This window comes from Equus caballus, chromosome 4, assembly GCF_041296265.1.
Source record: "Equus caballus isolate H_3958 breed thoroughbred chromosome 4, TB-T2T, whole genome shotgun sequence".
Taxonomy (NCBI): domain Eukaryota; kingdom Metazoa; phylum Chordata; class Mammalia; order Perissodactyla; family Equidae; genus Equus; species Equus caballus.
Window position 1 is genome coordinate 18,026,318 of NC_091687.1, and position 19,322 is coordinate 18,045,639.

General features: G+C 46.4%; 1 protein-coding gene across 3 annotated transcripts in view; it reads right to left on the reverse strand.

The window, feature by feature from the left end:
* HUS1 (HUS1 checkpoint clamp component) overlaps positions 1-18,486 on the reverse strand; it is a 31,451-nt gene extending 12,965 nt beyond the window's left edge. The window contains exons 1-8 of one of the 3 annotated variants that reach the window (XM_001915943.5): positions 18,193-18,486; positions 17,465-17,592; positions 17,203-17,379; positions 15,409-15,516; positions 14,315-14,389; positions 8,230-8,329; positions 6,853-6,972; positions 1,150-4,758 (exon numbers count right to left, since the gene is read on the reverse strand). In XM_001915943.5, coding sequence (XP_001915978.1) covers positions 4,676-4,758; positions 6,853-6,972; positions 8,230-8,329; positions 14,315-14,389; positions 15,409-15,516; positions 17,203-17,379; positions 17,465-17,592; positions 18,193-18,244 — 843 coding nt within the window. In that variant the 5' untranslated portion in view covers positions 18,245-18,486 and the 3' untranslated portion in view covers positions 1,150-4,675. Of the gene's footprint in view, positions 1-1,149; positions 4,759-6,852; positions 6,973-8,229; positions 8,330-14,314; positions 14,390-15,408; positions 15,517-17,202; positions 17,380-17,464; positions 17,774-18,192 lie in introns of those variants that run through there. The other 2 variants (XM_005609130.4, XM_023639042.2) reach the window with 2 other exon arrangements.
* Positions 18,487-19,322: the final 836 nt, after the last annotated feature.

Consider the following 19,322-nt stretch of genomic DNA (forward strand, 5'->3'; position numbering starts at 1 on the left):
AGGAACAGATGAGCCACCAAACACTCAAAAGTCACACTGAGCATTACACTGTGTGCTCTAGACTCTGGCGAAGACCAATGAAGGGCTGCTTGGGGGCCAGTGATGGGAGTTGCTTGTCTCCCTGGGGCGAGGGTTAGCGGGGCTCCTGTCCCACCTCCCCTGCTACCTCCCATGCCCCTAGGTCCTCGGCAGGTTTATTCAAACACTGAAAAAAGGAAGAGGAAATTGAACAGCCTTAGGTGAAGCCCTAGACCTGGTCTTGTCTGCTCCTCCACTTCTCTTCCTGTGAGGGGAGGAAACCCACTCAGAAAACCTGACTTGGGCTTCCCTCCCTCAAGAAGCCACCTAAGTGTTTTCTAAGAGCCTACATGTTGAACTCTCCATCTGCTGGAAACACAGGGCTGTCCTGACCTTGTGCTGGGAAGCACTGACCAAGCCTGCCTGGGTGCCACTGGACATGGCAGCCACTGGGTGGCAGCCCAGACTCACTAGAACAGCCCCATTTCTCACGGTTTTATGTACTTCACAATTCAGAAAAGTGCCCGGGCCTGCACTGCCTGGACCTCTCCCGACCGCCGGTGGGGAGCAGCGTTAGTCACCGGTACAGAAGCCGGCTCTCTAAGACCCAGGATTAGGATGCTAGAAAGGGCCAGCGTCTCCCCGACATGTGGAATCAGGGCCCTTTCTGTGCTGAGCACAGTTAATTCAGCTCGGTCAGGGGAGCGTGACAGCAGAGAGGACAGGATCTCAGGAAGGTGGCTTCTGTTCTTCGTGCTACTGCTGGGGTCATCTTTCTTGTCATTGAGTGACCGGTGAAGCCCCTGGTCTACCGTGTCTCCCTGAGTCCCTTAGCCTGTAACCTAGTAACTGGTCATTCTCCCCTCACTACAAAGACTTCGGTACACACGCTGACTCGGCCTCATTCACCCTGGGGCTCAGAGAAATTATTTCACGATGCAATGTTACCTGATTGATCCAGACTCAGTATTTTGAACCTGTTATAATTTCAACATGACTAATAAAAGTTTAGTTTCTACTTATGAAAATAAGGATGTGCTGTGGAAATTAAGAGTCTAAAGTTCAATGTTCAGGGAACTGTAACTGCCCGTTGATTATGTACTGCATTCAAATAATAAATATTACTCAGTCTCTTAAAATATAATTTATTTTTTGTTACAAAGCTGATTATAAAACTTTTACAAAATACTTAAGTTTACAAAGATTGAAATAAAACATCCAGAAATAATCAAGTTTAAATATTGCTGTATATTTTCCCAATCTTTTTTATCACACATATATTATTATTCTCCAAACTGGGATCAGACAATATATACTAATGTCTGACCTGCTTTTTTAAATTTATATAAGTCATAAACATCTTGCCATATCAGTACATTTTTCCTGTAACATTATTTGAGTATGAAATATGTGTCAAATCATAGATTATTTAAACAATCCCCTTTCAGGTTTTGTCAGTGTAATAGTACTAGAATATCTTTGATTATTCTCTTTTGTAAATTCCTATAACCAGAAGTATTGGTTCAAAGGGTACACACCCTTTTAAAGGCTTTCCATTTATAATAAACACCAAAGTGGACTCCTGAAAAGTGATGTATCAATTCACACTCCCACCAGCAGTGCCTGAGGGGCCTCATGTATTTCCCTAATTATCTCGGGGATTACTGGTCGTAACAAGTGATTCTTACCTCCTGTTTCAACGGCTGCACTGAGCAGAAGCTATAAAAACCCAGAGATGCTCAAGCTTCCTTTTAGACCCTCATTAGAATCCATATGTAAGGACAAAACTGCATCTCTTCGGGGGCCGGCCCCATGGCCCAGTGCTTAAGTCTGCACGCCTTGGGCGGCCCAGGGTTTCACTGGTTTGGCTCCTGGCCATGGATATGGCACAGCTCATCAAGCCATGTTGAGGCGGAGTCCCACACAGCACAACCAGAGGCACTCACAACTAGAACAGACAACTCTGTACTGGGTCTTTGGGGAGAAGGAAAAAAAAAAAAGATTGGCAACAGATGTTAGCTCAGGTGCCAATCTTTAAAAAAAAAAATTGCAGCTCTTCACAATGATGCTCTGCTCATTTGGCAACGTCCACCATGAATGTTACTAAACACCTTCAGTGCCTGCAGCAGAGCCAAAATCCCAACCCAGGACTAATGCTGAGGCCACATTCCAGGTCCCCAAGAGTGGGGTCCCCCATGGGACCATTGTGGGTAAGCAGTTCCCTGCAGGGAGGATGACGGGCACACAGATGTTAGTCACGAGCTGCTGGATCAGAGACTCTTAAAGATCCCTGTCCCGGCACAGGATGGCTCCAACACTTAGCTTCAGACGTGGCTCCCGAAGGAAGGCGGGCCTCAGCACAGCACCTACGACAGTCCTCCACACAGCAGACTCTTGCACCACTACGGCCAGCAAAGTGTGTCTCCCAAACCCAGAAAGCTATTTTAAAAAGACGTCAACACTTTGAGATGCTGGTCGTGAAATAAGTTAATTCTTCAAATTATGTTCATTCCTCTAAATGGACTAAATTGCTATTTCTTAACCTAACAAAAACTTTGCCTTGGTATACTATTCGATAAAGCAGCACTGTCCATTCCAGACATCTGTGGTTTCTAGTAGCCCCTCGGGCACCAGAGGAAAGATCCACCTGTGTGTGTTTGAGGCTCTCTGAGAGGCAGAGGCGGTCCTGCCGGGAGCAAGAAACAGACCCAGGCTCCTGACTCCTGAGGAAGGCCCCTTTGGCCACACCCACCCAGAGAAAAATCTTGAACCATCCATACAGTCATCAAAATTAGGTATTACTTAAATAAACACTATACAGACCTGAGGGAAAGTACATCTGGTTTCAAGTTTTAAAAATTGCATGTAAACCTACTTTACTACAAGCAGATTTAAAACTAAGACACTCTTTCCAGATTCATAAAATGATTGGTGAATGCTAACTTTGAAAAGTAGGATTCGTTATTCTGGTCACCTAGCAGGAGAGCGTGGGAAAGAGTTATTGGTCAGAATTCCCGATTCTAATCCCATCCCTGCCACTGGCTGTGTGGCCTGGGGCAGCTCACCTAATCTCCTCTGCCAAATAAAGAAGCCACACTGCAGAATCTCAGAATGGCTGAGGTGCTCGGATGTGCACAGGTCCTGCCCAGGAGTCTTCCTAAGGACCACCCAATAACAGAAAGCCAACATATGCATGTTAAAGTCTTGTGAAAAGAAAACCAAGGGCATTTTGTGTAATGCAGATGAAGACATATGTTCTTTACTATAAACTTACACTACAAAATAGTATTTTATTTTCATTATACATTAAAAAATCATCATTTAAATAATCAGAAGTAACCAATTTTCCAGATTGGTAAGTCACTAACACACTTTCTTTAACAGAAATCTAAGTTTCATAAAACTGTTTTCAGGTATTGCTTCGACGTGCATCATGATTTTTAAATTTTATCATGGCAGCGGGAATTACTTTTCATATAAGCCAAAGAAAGGAGAGAGGCTTCAAAATTAAAATGACATTCTGATTTTATAGTGTTAGTTTAACAAAATATTATATCCCATCTGAACTAACAGTAAGCATCAGAAGAGTCATCCCAATGCACTGGTTTTACCAAATAATAGGAAAAAGCCATAAAACAATTTTTCAGTTTTGCTGATTTCCCATTTCTTCCTCTCATCCTAAGCAACTGCCTCATTTCTCAACTTTGTAACATGACATTAAGACAATGTTTATGATGTCCACCTCCACAGGACATGAGAGATTCAATCATAACAGGAAATATGATGGAATATGCCCCATGGAGAATGAGAAAGCAGATCCACTAGGAGCCGAAACAACTGGGACATAACAACAGGAATGGGGTCCCCTCACTGAACACAGATACTAACTGAGAAGTCTTGTTTGTTCCTCCTCTAAAGACATGGGTGTTCCCTCCAGAATGACAGACCCAACGCACTGAGGAAGCAAGAAGTATAGGGATTACAATCTGGGACCAACACCAGCCTCAGGGAGATGCTGGGAGCTGGGTTGGCTGCGCCAGCTTGCACAGCACCAGAAGGGGGCGCTCTCGTCTTCAAGGGCATCACAATAAGGCTCCACACACTGCAGAGGACACCCCACGACGCTCTCAGCAACCGAGGTGGCAGAAGGGCTGTCCTTGTCTTATCAGGCTCCGAGGGACGGAGCCAGGAGAGGTAAGCACAGGGAAACCTAAGTTCTCAGGTCTGTGTCTGCAAAAACTGACTATCCGCTACAATACACCGAGTTGGAGATAGGGCCTTGGGGGAAAAAAGTGCTCAACAAACTTTTACAAATTTTGATTACTACATCAATTCTAAATACAGGAGGATTTTCACAACTTTAATAAGAAAGTGCTATTTCAAGCCTGGATAAATTCTTTCTTTTCTTTTCAATGTCTTAAAAGCAAAACAAAACAGACATGAGAACAATGAAGTAACATGAAGTAATATGTTTATCCAATATGTTTACATGTGTTTCATTAACTCAATTTTTAGTTAAAATATTATAGAGGGAAAAATAAGTAAAATGTGTAGGATTTGTGCTGTAAGGACACAGACAAGTGACTTAGAACACGTCACCCTCCTGCCTCTCCCATCATGACCAAGGTCCCTGAGCTCCCAAATCCGGAAAGTGGTGCTATGACAACGCAGGGATGAAATACTGCAGGGAAACATCTTCATGCAGCAAATCAAAATGCACAATCTTGTTATTCACAATATCTAGGAAGAGAAGAAAACCCATGACTGTAAAGACCCCTTCCAGCACACACTCCACCCCAACATGTGAGACCAGCTGTTCCCCCTGGGCCACCATCAAAGGTGTCTTAATGGTGCTCTGTCCTCTCCCTGAGCACCGGCTTCACCGGAGGCAAATGGTTTGTGGTCTCTGCTCTCCCCCATTACAGCTTAGTTCCTGCTGAATGACAGCCTTGCTCAGACGGGTTCAACCACAGCCAGTGGCGAGAGGAAGAGTGAAGCTGGGTGCCAAGCCTTTGGTGAAAAACCCACAAGGCAGACATCTTGGTAATCACATTTACTCAAATCAGCGTCCTTCCAGGAAAAAGCAGCTTCTCGCCGGTGAGTGACCTAAGTGTGCTGAGAAAAGCCTAGAACCCAGCTGTGCCGCAGAGAGCCCAGTCACGGGAGAATGGAAGGTGAGGACAGGACCACAGAGGACCAGCGGGAAGACAGACTCCCCAGGAGAGGCACTGGACACAGAGGCGGTGGGTGGAGTGAGGGTATCAGGGAGAGGACCCCAGAGGCGGAACACCTAGAGGAAGCCACCCACAGAGACAGAAACGACGGGCAGAAAAGGAGGTTTGAGGGACTAACAAAAAGGTAGGAGAGATTCAATTTTTGCTATGTCACTATTTGCTGGTCCGTCTCTCTGCTACATTCGGGTACACCAAAGCCACCTTTCCCAGAGCACAGGTGGCTCAGTCGGCTGCCTCGCTGATAACAAACAACTCCTCTGTCTCCTGGCCACAATGTGCTCAAGGTCTGACACAGTGCAGCTGGGGCAGCAGCCCCCACGGTCCGTGATCCATGATGCAGACGGGAGGGTAGCCGACACTCTTGCTACTCAAACCCTGGCTGCCAGGCCCAAGAGCACAGCACCAGCAGGAGTCTGTTAGCAATGCAGAGCTGGGCATACGCACCTGCACTCAGCAAGATCCCCAGGGACTGCTATGCACGCTGGCGTTTTGAGAAGCCCTGTCTTAAATCTGTAAGGACCCTGCGCTGAAGCATGGCTCCCACCACTCGCAGCCATAGAAATGTGCCACAGTCCATGCCAACGTTTCTCAAGATGCAGCACGGGCAGACAATGGTACCTCCCCCTAAGAGTGCCCCGAATGCAGCCATTCCAGCTCCTCATTCCCTATCCCTGGCCCATTGTCCTCTGCACCACCTCCTCCTCTGCCCTATCCCCTATCTAATGCCTTTCCAAAGCAGTAACTGCCTTCCTATGGTCTCTCCTCTCTGGTCTCCTCTGCTTCTCTGCGTGTCTCTCGTTCTAAAGGACTGTCATTCCTTGAAGAGCCCTAGAATTCTCTATTCCTTCTCCACAGAGTGCTGACGATCTGATGATTATTAGGTATACCTCTGGGCCACCCTTCTCAGCTTTGTCCACTGGTGGCTGAGAGTAGTCATATAAAAGGTGTCAAGGCCACGGCTCCCTTTCAGTTGCTGTGATCTTAGTAGCAGAGACAGACAGAGCCTTGAAAAATTCTTGCCAAGTGAGTCCCGCCTCATGTGCAGGCAATGAATGAAGGGTGCTAAGGAGGTGTGAGGCTGAGAAACACAGGCCAACCAGAATCAAGAGACTCGCTGAAAGCCAGGAGTGGAGAGGAAGCACAGACACTGAGATACGGGACAACTGTAGAAACTGCTCAGGCTTAGACACGGGGAGGCAACAAAGCATCATGCTGGGAACTTCAACCCAAGCCAAACGGCATGAGGGACTCCACGTGCATGAGGTTAGAGTACCATGGCAGGACCGGGACGTCAGCACCCATGCTCCCAAAGTTTCTTTCCAGGCACAGACCCACACAGGACAGCCAGTGAAGCAGCCCAGACCCGTCTGCCAGGCCCACACAGCTCCAGGCTGCCAGGAGCCAAGCGCCCGCAGCTGTTTCCTGCTGCACCTCTAGGTACTTCTGAATCTGGGAAAACCCAAAACACCTGACTGCCCTAGAAAACTGGAGCCCATGTGACTGAGCTGTATTTTGCATTCGCAAGACTGTATACAATGGGTGAGACTACGGCGGATTAAAATATATGAAAGCTGAAAAGCAAATGGAAACGCAAACTCACTGCATACGGCCTTTGTAGGATTTGCTTGTTGTCCAGCAAGAAACTGCAGGAGCTTCCTAATGTCTATGTGCACTTCAGCCATTTGTTCTGGGTTTCTAGCTTGGGAAGCATTTTCAGAGGCTAAAATGACAAGAACGACATTTTAAAATACAAAGTCTTCAGAAGTAATGGAACCCAGAGATAGCACAATGACCATTTACTTAAATAAATGATTTACACTACCACTGATTTCAGCAGCCTGGAGAAATACAGCAAGATGTAAATGTAGTCATTCATTAAGCCCTGACTCTAAAAATATTCTGCTAATTTCCAGGGAATCTCCATTTACAAGGACCTGAAATACGACCCAGTCTCTCCCTTTAGGTAAAAAAAAATGTATCAATTAGTCCTCTCACACATATTTAAAAGATGAAATGCACAGAGCTAATGTAAGGCCTCTCTTCTAAAGGGGAATGAAAAGAAAACGTACTTTAATCTTCTGAGAAAGTATTAAAGGTAAGACCCTCTCTATATTTAATAAAATAAGCAAAACAAGCAACACCAAAATCAGTCATTGCACAACTTATCAACGCCTTGATCATACAGACTGATTTTGCTGCAAGGGTACGCCCATCACTATAAAGTAAAAACCTTTCATGATGCTATGCTAAAATGTGTCTGTAATAAGCAAACTGGTAGTAATAAATTTTAATTCTACAGTGGCAAGGGCCTATTACACCTGTTTTGGAACACGTGCATGTCTAAACCGGTTTTCACATTATTAGCGAACACTCCTCCTGGTCCTTCACCTCGCTCCGGGCTCGAGCACCTCTCCAACTGCACTGCCCACCGCTGGGAGCTCTGAAGCACTTGATTCTAACCCCCTGAACTAATGCGGTCAATCACCCTATCGGCCACTGCTTACTGAACTGATTCTGTAGTCCCTTATCACCTTGTATGAGACAAAAATTTGATCACATGAGAAAAGTTTGTATTTGCTAATCTAATTTTGTAAGTATTAAAGAGACCAATGTAGGAGAAAATAAGAAATGTGGTCTACCTTTCTGAGCACATTCCAGGTAAGAAACCAAAATCTTTAGTAGCAGAAACAGGAATTTAAGAGCTGAAAGGGCTCTTGGAGATTATTTAGCTGGTGCCCATTTTCACAGACCCTGAGCCAGTCCCTCAGCTGCTCAGCGGCAGGCACAGCTCCTTATGCCCAGTAGGCTAGTCTTCCACTGGCTGCACTGGCAGGTCTCCAGTCTCAATTCTTGGTTCTCTCCCCAAGTGTGAAATACAGTCAACGAAATTTGAACCTTTTCTTATTAGAAACTTCAGTAAGGTGTGTCAGCTGAAACAATTTATCAAAAGCAAAACATAACCCACCAGAAAACTTACCTAATGGAGGATTTCCAAGATCTTTAAAATGAGTTGTAACACACACTAGTTCAGTTTCTATTTTCAAGTTCAATTCTCCATTTAGGTTTGCTTCAATAATCTGCAAATTGAGTATTTTACACAATCTTAAAAAAGAAAAGGAAAGCACAAAAAGAAAACAATGGATATCACCTTCCACCAAACCAGGTACAAGGTAGTCCCACAAAACCCTACAACACTTCCAATGGCACCAAGACCCATGCAGCATCAGCAACAGAGAGAAGACAAGGCCTGGGAAACAGGAACTCAGAAATCTCCAAAAGTCTCCAAAGGAGAGGAGCCCCTCAGAGTGGAGAACTCAGCAGGGAGAGCTGAACACAGGTGGAGCTGGGGGAACTCTGTCTGCCAGGAGACTGACAAGGGGGCATCGGGGAGACCTGGCCCCCGGGGCTCCTGGGAAGAGCCAGAGGGAGCTAAGAGGAAATCTCGGGAGCAAAAGCCCCAGGTGAACAGGATGGGCACCTGGGGTTGAGACAGAGGGAGGGGGAAGAGGGCGAGGGCTCGGCCAGTCCTGGAGAGGCGGCTGTGGAAGAGACTCTGTGCTTTCACAGTCTGTGGTGACGACGGAATCAAGAACCCCAGAGTTATGAAGCTAGACTAGCCTGGTCCACTCTCACAGCTGAAACGAAAACTCCTCCTAAAAGGGGATTCCTAAAAGGACTGTGGTCAAACCCCAAACCAAGATATTCTGAAACGAGACAGAAATAACACTGGCCAAAGAGCACACTTGGAGACAAGAGAGCCACGCACAAAGCAGATGCAAAGTGTAGCTCAGGATTCCAGAAGGAGCTGGAAGAAACTAAGAACAACGGAAGCTGCGAGAGGACAGGTAAGTCAGAGTTAGAGAAGCTCAAGAAATGAGATGACCAGCCTGCATGCAGACCAGCCTGCATGAAGAACTGACAGAGCTCAGGAAATAAGTGGAAATACAAGGGAAAATGTCAGCAGCAGAAACTAAACTAGAAGGAAGACATGTGCATGCACACACCACAGCGAGCACAGGAAGAGAAAATGAGGTGGAGAGGCGAAAAACAACAATCACCAAACCGAATCAGAGAGAAAAAGGATCTGAAGGAAAACAACAGATATGATAGTGAAGAAAAGCCCAGCGCAATAGGAGTTCCAGAAGAAAAGCAAAGCACAGGAACAGAATTTGTGCTAATGACTATCCAGGAGCCTTCCGCACGGGGAGGAGACTTGGACAGACGTGGGGAAGGATACCACACATGGGGAAAATGAACCTGGAATGGCCAAACAACTGGATGCCAAAGGAAAGGGAAAAATCCCCTGGGGATCTATCAATGCCTCCTTCCCCCATGAATAAATCCAAGCCACTCACAAGCGAGACCGAATCAGAATGGAATCGTTCTCAGACAGCAACACTCCATACTGGAGACAATGGGGCACGGGGAAAGAAAGCGTGAGCCCAAGACTTCATGTCCAGCCAGACTGACATGGTGAAGCCGTGAAAACTAACGAACCACTATTCCCATAAAGCCCTCCGGAGCGATCTGCTGGAGTATAGCTTTGGAAGACAGGTGTGAGAGTTATCTTCCCCTGTGCAGCCAAAACCAAATGGTGGGAGTTGAGGGGACAGAATAACGTGTAATTATTATATGCTCTGACAAGGTAGACATTATGCAACTATTACAAAATGGGAGGGGGGAGAATGGAGAGAAAGTGGAAATTAGAATAAGCTCGCCAATTGCTTTAATTTTATAAATGGGCCAAACTGTTTGCTACAACTACAAATTTAATATAGCCATGAAGTCTCTAGAATTTCATGAGAACATAACCTTTTATTTAAAAAATAAACTCGGGGCTCAGCCTGGTGGCGTAGTGGTTAGGATTGCGCACTCCGCTCCAGTGGCCTGGAGTTTGCAGGTTCGGGTGCAGATCTATACACTGCTCCTCAAGCCATGCTGTGGCGATGTCCCACATACAAAATAGAGGAAGACTGGCACAGATGCTGGCTCAGGGCCAATCTTCCTCACCAAAAATAAATGAATAAATAAAAATAAAACATAAACTCAGATACTAAAAAGTCAGATTCCCAAATTCAGAAAGATCTGGAGATGCTGTCAGGTCTCCAGCACTTCAACAAACTGCAGTGTCATGTCACCAGTGCACTCTCTGTACTGCCAGTACAACTGGCTTGGTGACTGATGCCAGCCCCTCCCAACTCCACACCTCCCACACTCCCAAGGCTCTCTCCACCCCTCATATCTCCTCTAACAGCGTCTGCCTCCTACTCTGCTCTCCCTTGCCTGCGACTTCTCCACAGATCACAGAGGGGCCCTTTCTTTTCAAGCTCTGCGCTCCACTACCAACCAATGGGTTCTTTCAACTGGACAGAATCTAGAAATGAAGTTCAGGGAAAGATACCTATACTACTAACACGGTTTAAGATTTCGCTAATCTGCCAATGGCACACTACATTTCTCTTTTTAATGTTGCTATCTGCCCATTTCTAAAGCCTGGTAAATGTTTGGAAAGCCCATGCAGCAGTTTGCAATTCCCTTTTTGCTCAACTAGTAACACAGGCCTGCCACCCAGCCACTGGAGAGATAAACGCAGTCGTCCCATTTGGTAGGAGCCAAGCCAAAGGTGCAGCAAGGAGACATGGGGGCTGGGAGACAGTGGAGGATGCCCTGCTCTGCACACTCTGCAGCAGCTAAGTCTGTCTATACTGAGCAGGAGAACTGAAGATTCCTCATTCTCGTTCCTTAAAATTGTTGAACTGCATATTTCTCATTCTAGAAACAAAACCAAAAACTTTTTTAACTTGGGTGAGCTCTTATTTCTGAGGTTTTTAACATTAAATAGAAAAAGAGCCCCCCAATTTACTTGCTATATAATCTAGTAAATGTACCTTTGAATGGGAAGTATTCATTGTCAGCCTTATTCTTTCACGACCCACAAATATACTGTTGTATTCCTAAGTCCACTCTCCTAAAATCCAGAAACAATACTTGACTGAAATAAAATATATACAACAATCCTTATGAATATTCTGGACTGCTTACTGGGGCTCTGTAAAGTTAAACAATGTATGCCCATGTGTCTCAAATGAGCACACATTCAATATCTACCTGTAAATTCTCGTTGCTTTTGAAAAACAGTGGTTTTATCTAAGTAAAGATTTATTCAAGAAAGCAGCCTGCGATGGTCCTAGACTGACTTCAGGCTTAAATGTTCTTATGTTTTCTTCAAATTCCTAAAAGTTTGATTCCTGAGCAATCAAACATCAGATTCCATCTCCCCTGACCGTACACAGTGTCTGGTACACGGCAGCATTCAATCAAAACTCGCTGAAGGAATTAACAAACAACTAATTCTTGGAACCCTGGTCACTCATGTCTATTTTGTGATTGTTACCCAGAACATTACTCACACTAACATCCTCTATTTCTTAAGAATCTGGATAAGAGGTTACTTCTTTCAATGATTTCCTTAATGATAATTTTCTACCGTTTATGGAATACTGACTAAATGTACTGGGCATCTAACATAGATTACCTCTCAATTTACAAAAGGAGCAAAGCCTCTGTGATGGCTGCACTCTCATCCCCACTTTGGGCAACACCCAGCACCAGGGCACACACAGCTGAGTGGGGTGGCTGGAAGTGGCTCCAGGTTCTGAGGCTAACTTTCATCCCAAGCCCATGCAACAGCACTTACTGCCTACTGAGTGGCAGTCCCACCATGGGGGGGCTGGAATGAAAGATGGTTAAGACAGAGTTTCCCTTTTCAAGAAGCAGGTAGTTCAGGAGGGGTTCCAAGACATTACCAGGTAATTTATCATGCAGCACGGAACAGAGCAGCTCAGTGGAAAAGGGTCTCATAGCCAGGGCGGTGGGGAGAAGGTCTGGGAGTTACGGAGTGTCTGTACGGCTCCAAGGACTCACCTTGGCCACTACATCATGGTGCCTCTCACCCATACACCTGGATTCCCTTGTTTTACCCACCAGGCTGATCCTGTGACACTCTGAGGCAGTGTTTCTGAGACAATATTTAAGGTATAACATAGCACAGCTCTTATTACAAAGCACTGCTACCCAACGTGGTGCAAAGCCAGGCAGGGTCAGCATCTCTGAACCTGTCAGAAACTCAGTCTCCCGCCCAGCCCAGGGGGTTCCCATGCACATTAGTATTTAAGAAGCAATTTCTTAAAACATGATGTAGATTCCCAGTGTCTGTGCTCACTTTTCCTGCTGCTACACGAGTCACACACACAGCTACACCCTCATCGGTCACATCTCATTAAAGGAAGTAAGGGAAAGAATGAGAGTCTCTACGAGGGTGGCTTGAGTATCTCCCACAGGATGGTGGATACTTTTAATGTGTTGAGTCCCACTCATTTTCCTTAATTCTCTGTAATCTTCAAACACAGCATTCTGGTTACCCAGGGAGATCTCATTATGCACTTGGCTACTCTAACTTTCTCTACATTTGATAACTTTCCATTTAGTATTCCAGATTGCAGTAGCCACTCTACAAAATTTTTATTTGTTTTTAAGCACTCCAGAGAGAAGAAAAATACCTCTGATGACTTTATCTATCTAAGCTACTTTGCTGACTCATTTCTATTGTACTGAAAGAACAAACAATTAGATCCTTGGATTAATTGCCCTGACTTTTCTCTCCTGGGCCTCTCTGAACCTCTCTGAAGGTCCTCACGCAATCCCCAGAGGAAGCGTTCAGGCTGACAACTGGATCAACATCAAGGCAGTCACAGGAGAATGCCAATGTCAGCAGAGCGCACACTGCTTCATGGGAAGCTGATTGTAAATTAAAATGAAATCCATAAAGATTAAGTTATGAAAGAAAATTAACTCTTAAGTGAGCACAACTGTGGAGACAAAACGGCCCATAAATATTTCCCAGGCTTCAGAAAACTGCTGTAATTCCAAAGATCTCTTGAAGCTAAACTTCATCCCAGGCCCATGCAACAACACTTACTACCTACCTACTGAGTGGCAGTCCCACCGTAGGGGGATGGAATGAAAGACGGTTAAGACAGAGTTTCCCTCTTCAAGAAGCGGGCAGTTCAGGAGGGGTTCCAAGATATTACCAGGTAACTCATCATGCAGCACTGAGCAGAGCAGCTCAGCGGAGGAGGGTCTCACAGCCAGGGCGGTGGGGAGGAGACCTGGCAGTTACGACAAACAGTGAGAATGGCTAAGTGCTTTCCAGGGGAAGACGGGAGAGAAGAAACTGAGTGTGAGTGGCAGAGACAGAACCTGGAAAGAACTGACGTCGTGGGGAAGGATCGAGTCCAGAAAGGTTCTGCAGGGAGGGTGTGGCTATGTGACAGGAGACAAGGCCTGGCAGATGGTGAAGACTGAATGTCTACACTTCATGAGGTGGACAGTGGTTTTTAAAAGACTCAAGGACATCATCAAATGCGTTTTTGAGGGGTGAGTGAAGAAAGAATTCAGGAGAACCCAAGCTGTGAATGAGGATTATCCATACAATTCACCGTCAGTCACATACTGTAGCATTTCATGACATTGGCAGACCTCCACAAAAGTAAAGAGAGAAATAAACGTGCCTGCCTACTTGGCATGAGAGCTGCTTAGAGTTAAGATGGGTGTTGTCTGGGGGATCTTTGTCCTGGGCTCGCTGAGACATTTGGCAAATAGAGAGGACACGCAACTCACGGCCACTATCAGTCATAAAAAAATACACATTAGCAGATAAAACGTGTAATCTTCTATCCAAAACATAAGGAAAGAAAGCCAGAACTGTCAAACATATTCTTAAAATACTACAAATGTAAATGTAAGGGATCAAGGCAAATACAAAAGCTTTTGCCAGTGAAGGAGAGTTGGAAAGCACTAGAACAGGCTTCTAAGGGCATCTGTAAAACTGCAGACTCTCAACAACAGGCCAGAACCCCCGAGCAGGCCTCACTGAGGGGAACCTGCACACCTGTGCGCACCACATGGCAGCATCCACACCTTGGGCAGGCAAGGTTTCCTCTCAGGACACACAGCCTAAACCAAATACTTCAAAGCTCTTTTCTAAAGAAATAACAACTTACAAGATGATTGCTGATGTTTTTCATTTTTTCCACAACGCTCTTCATGGTCTTCAAGACTGGTAAATAAATACTAACCTACACAACCAATGAGAAAAATCAGAAGTATTCAAAACATTAATATGGTCAAGTACTGACAGGCGCTTACTACCTATGTTTGGACTCCGTGTATGCTTAGAAGTTCCGGAATCCTATGTTTTTAAATTGTCTGAATAAATTTTTTTTTGAATATGAGATGAAAAACAATTTTACACTTTCACTAACTCATGCCTGCCTGTGGTTACCTCGGTGACGATGGCCATGTGGGCATTCTCTGGTTCCAGGACTGCAGTCCTTCGGCTGAGATGCCCCCGTATACCCTGAGGAGAATAAGACTCAAGCACCGGTGGGAGGCCTTCCTCTGAGGGATGCACACCCACTCAGGGGCCTTTGTCTCCTCTGAAGAGGTACTGTGAGAATGCCCTGCATCAGCACTCAGAGCAGGCTGTAACAGTGCTTGATATGATGCTAGCTTTATCCCAGGGTAGACGTCTTTTAGTAAAAGTCAAGGAAACATTCTATCCAGTATATTTTCACAATTTCTTCTTCAATAAATTACGAGCAAGAGGCAAAGGACCCTGTGGCATCATTTTTGTTTTCAGTGGCTCCAAGATTCCCGTAGTAGGACTGAAGCAGACTCTCCTCTTGGCTCTTACACACATCCCGGACATGGCTCCTTACAGGACGAGGAAAATCAAGGTCTGTGAGACCCAAACTGGTACCTAAGGCCATCACTCCCGATAGAAATGACTATCGTTCAAAGTACTACTTTAGTTTTGCTGTATTTAAGCACTACTAGTAAGCAAGACACTCTCCTATCAGTAAAGAGTATGGTGTTTCTATGATATGCAGCACTGTTTTAAGATGTTTTATGTAAAGAGGAAAAGGCAAGTATACCAATTTTTTTCTGGAGTATCCTTTAAAAATGAGTATCACTTTCTTTACACATACAATGGAACTGTCAAACAAAATATACTCTAAGATTGTAACTAAAACCAGAAAATTCAAATCACACCATTTAACATGTGATGAACAACAGGACTCCAGGCATCACTCACATCAGAGTCTGGGACTGTAGGTTCTTGCAAATCCTTCCATAATCTTCTAGGAATAACCTTTACGGGAATGTCGTGTGTCACGATGCGACTACTGCTCGACACAGATAACTGCCAAGAGAAGAATTAAAAAATATTTTTATAACATCAATATTAAAAGAAAACAGAAGTGAAGGACAAAAAAAGTTGATATCAAATCTAAATGGGATGTTCTCAGTTCATTCATAAAAGTCCATTCAACAAATATATGGCATGCCTGTTCTGCGCTGGGTCCTTTTAGGAGCTGGGAAGCGTGGTGAATAAGCCAAGGTCCTCAACATTTCAGTGGTACAAATGGATCAATAAGCAAGAAAACAAACACATGAAACTGAGCTACATACAATACACAAAATTGTGATGGCCTTGAGGAAAAGCAAACAGCAACCAGGTGAGCACGTGAGAGGGTCTTAGACTGGGAGGTCAGGAAAGGCTTCTCTGAGAGGTGACATTTCAGATCGTACCAGAACAAGGAGGAGCAGGCAGGCACGGGAAGATGGGGACTAGAGGGACAGTGTACCCGGCAAGGGGAATAGCACATGTGAAGTCATGAGGCAAAAGAAAACTTGCTATGTTGAAGGAACTTAGAGACTATTCTGTGTGCACAGGACATTCAGTGTGCTGCATGTCCACCGTGCTGAAAGGATAAAACTATCTATATCTAGGTCCAGGGGCTTCTATGAGACTCATAATAAACCAAAGCATCCTGTACTCTTAGATAGAAAAGCATTATATGTGACTGTCATGCTTTTCCTTAAGCAATTGAAGAAACACACCAAACTTACATTGTGACATGAAATGCTATGATTAGCTCTAAGAACTGCCTGTCTGCAGAGTTATGAAGTTGTGAAGAAAAGCTGAGGACCCCTCTTCCACAGAGACCATTAAACTGAACACAAGGCTCACACGTAAGATGGCTACAGTACACACAACACATACAGGAGGGGAGGCCAAGATGAGGGAAGGCCAGGGAGGAGGCAGTGCTGGCGCTGAGCACTAAAAGAAGATAAGGCTTCAAACATCGATAAGGAGAGAGATTCCCAGTGGAAGCCCCAGCATCACTCGAAGCCCCAGCATCACTCAAAGCCTGGGAGGTGGAAAAGAATGGGACACAGCCAGGGAACCACTCAGAGGGTAGTAGTTGGCAATTTGGCTTCAAGATAGACTGGGCCATAGGTGAAGGGCTTTGACGTTATGTTAAGAAACATGAACTTCAGTCTGTGAGCAGCGAGAGCCTGTGGGGGGTGTTCTGAGGAGAGCTGTGCATTAAGTTCCTCTGGGAGTAGTGTGGAAGACAGATGTGCCACTCGAGAACAAGAGGTCAGGGAAAGGCCTTACAGTAGATGTGGAGGGGGGACACTCCAAAGGTGAAAATGGATAGAAACCATGATTTTTAACTAGGTGACAATACCCCTAAAAGAAACGGAGATGCTGGGATACGGAGATTGAGAAGAAAGATACAGAAGTATTACTGTGTAGGAAAAGACAGCATCCTGGTTGAATGTTATACGATCACAATGCCATTTAAATATGAGGAACCGAATCCAATGGAAATTTTCATAAAATTTAATTTAAATAAAATAAATTTTAATAAACTTTATATTAAACATTTTAAATAAAAATTTTAATAAAATTAAGTTAAATAAAATAAAATTTCATTCTGATAAAACCAATTAGCTTTCCACATACTGTTAAAAAGCCTAGGCTGATAACCACTTCTACGCCTTCAGGGAAGTTTCACAAACGCCCCCTCCTACTCACCAGCTCTATAGAGACTGTGAGGCAGGGATAGTGTTTATTAGTCAGCTTTATTTTCAAGGCTCTGGCATTCTGGGCAGTTTTCAAGGCTCGAGATAAATTCTCCGATGTTAGCTCTAAATATATCTCATTGTTTGCTGCGGAGATACCTTCCATTTGAAATTCGCTGAAAAAGTTCTCCTAAAGGGAGAAAAAGCAGGGACATCAGCGTCCTTCCCAGCGCGTTCGGGAGAAGTCCGCAGGCCCCTCGGGAGCTTCGGCTCACCTGCTCCAGCTCACACCACATGCTCACCCCTCCACTGGCCAACTTGTCCGAGAGGATGAAATTCAGCTTATCGGGGCTGATGCGGAGAGTGCAGGTTTTGGCAAGCTTGGCTATCATGTTACTGACTCCTACAGCACGGGCACAAAGGAAGGATTTACTAAGAAGCACATCCAGTGTCCCCAGGGCCAACTTAGTTTGCAGAAGTAGTTCAACACGGTGCAACTTCCCGGTGGAAAGAGAACGGTTTACAGTGACATCCACTGGACAGCACTTTAATACCGCTGAAGTCATGTCAGCCTCCCAACAGCCCTGCGAGGGACGGGGCACACACCATCAGTGCTGGAACAAGGAAACCAAGGGAACCTAGTGGACGGACTCCCTCGTTCGCCACTCGCTTGTGGCCCACCGGGCGCTGTGGCACAGAGGCCAGCGCAAGGCTAGGCGCAGTCGGGCGAGGACCAAGGGGGCCGGACCGTGAGCGGGTGCCTGCGCCAGATAACGGTGTCTCCTGGGCCAGCGGCCGGTTTAAGAAGCAAAGCCAGGAGATCCGAGTCAGGTTTTAGAACAACCCTCGGGACCTGCTCTCCGGCCCGCGAGTCGCCACCCGCGCCCACCCCATCCTCCGCGGCCCCGCGCCGCCCCGCCCCGAGCACCCCACCGCGCGTGCCGCCTCCTTCCTGTCCACCCGCCCTTCCCTCCTCCTGTGCACCGCCCAGGGCCGCGCTCACGCGTGAAGTGGTTCAGACAGGCCGCGTCCACGATCTTGGCTCGAAACTTCATGGCGGGACGCGGGCCCGCTCGGGACCTCCGTTCGTGGCGGACTCGGCTCCCGCCCTAAGCGTCCCGCCGGAAACGCCGCGGCGCGCCCATTGGTTCCGCCCGGCTCAGCCCGGCCTGACACGTGGGCTGGGGTCACGCCCTGGGGGGGGAGGCGGGGTTACGGGTCACGCCCCGGGGGAGGCGGGATCCAAGGTCCCTTCCCTGTAGGAGGTGGTGTCCCTGGGTCATGCCCCAGGAGAGGTGAGGTCCCGGGTCACGTCCCTTGAGGAGGCGGGGCGGGGGGGCGGGGTCCCAGTATTACGCCCCGGGAGAAGCAGGGTCCCAGGTCACGCCACCCGAGGGAGAGTGGGTCCTCGGATCCCGCCCCAGGGGAAGCAGGGTGACAGTTCACGTGCCGAGAGGAGGCAGTGTCCCCGGATCACTGCCTAGGGGAGGCGAGGTCCCGGGTTACTCTTCGAGTCACGTCCCCGGGGTAGGTGGACTCCTCAGGCACGTCGCAGGGGAAGGGGGGGAGGGGTCCCTGGGTCACACTCGGGGTTGACGGTGGGGTTCCTGGGTCACGCTCCGGGGTGACGGTGGCATCAACTTTTAGTGATGCGAGAGTCCTCAAGCCCCACGTATGGAGATTGATTTTGAAGATCTCCATACATTTTGAAAGAACTTTGTGACACCCATTTCTGATTGTGTTTTAAAACATCAAAAACAAAATCAATCGGGGCTGGCCCCGTGGCCGAGTGGTTAGGTTCGCGCGCTCCGCTGCAGGCGGCCCAGTGTTTCCTTGGTTCGAATCCTGGGGGCGGACATGGCACTGCTCGTCAAATCACGCTGAGGCGACATCCCACATGCCACAACTAGAAAGACCCACAACGAAGAATATACAACTATGTACTGGGGGGCTTTGGGGAGAAAAAGGAAAAAAAAAAATCAATCTATTTATAAAGAATTAAATAAAATTATCGCTTAAATGTACACCTCAGAAAGCTTTAGAACCCTCTCTTCGCTCAAATGGTACTACTGGTACCTCAGTAGTGTAGCGCCATGTTGGATTATGGTTCTAAATTTACATTTTTTAATTGTA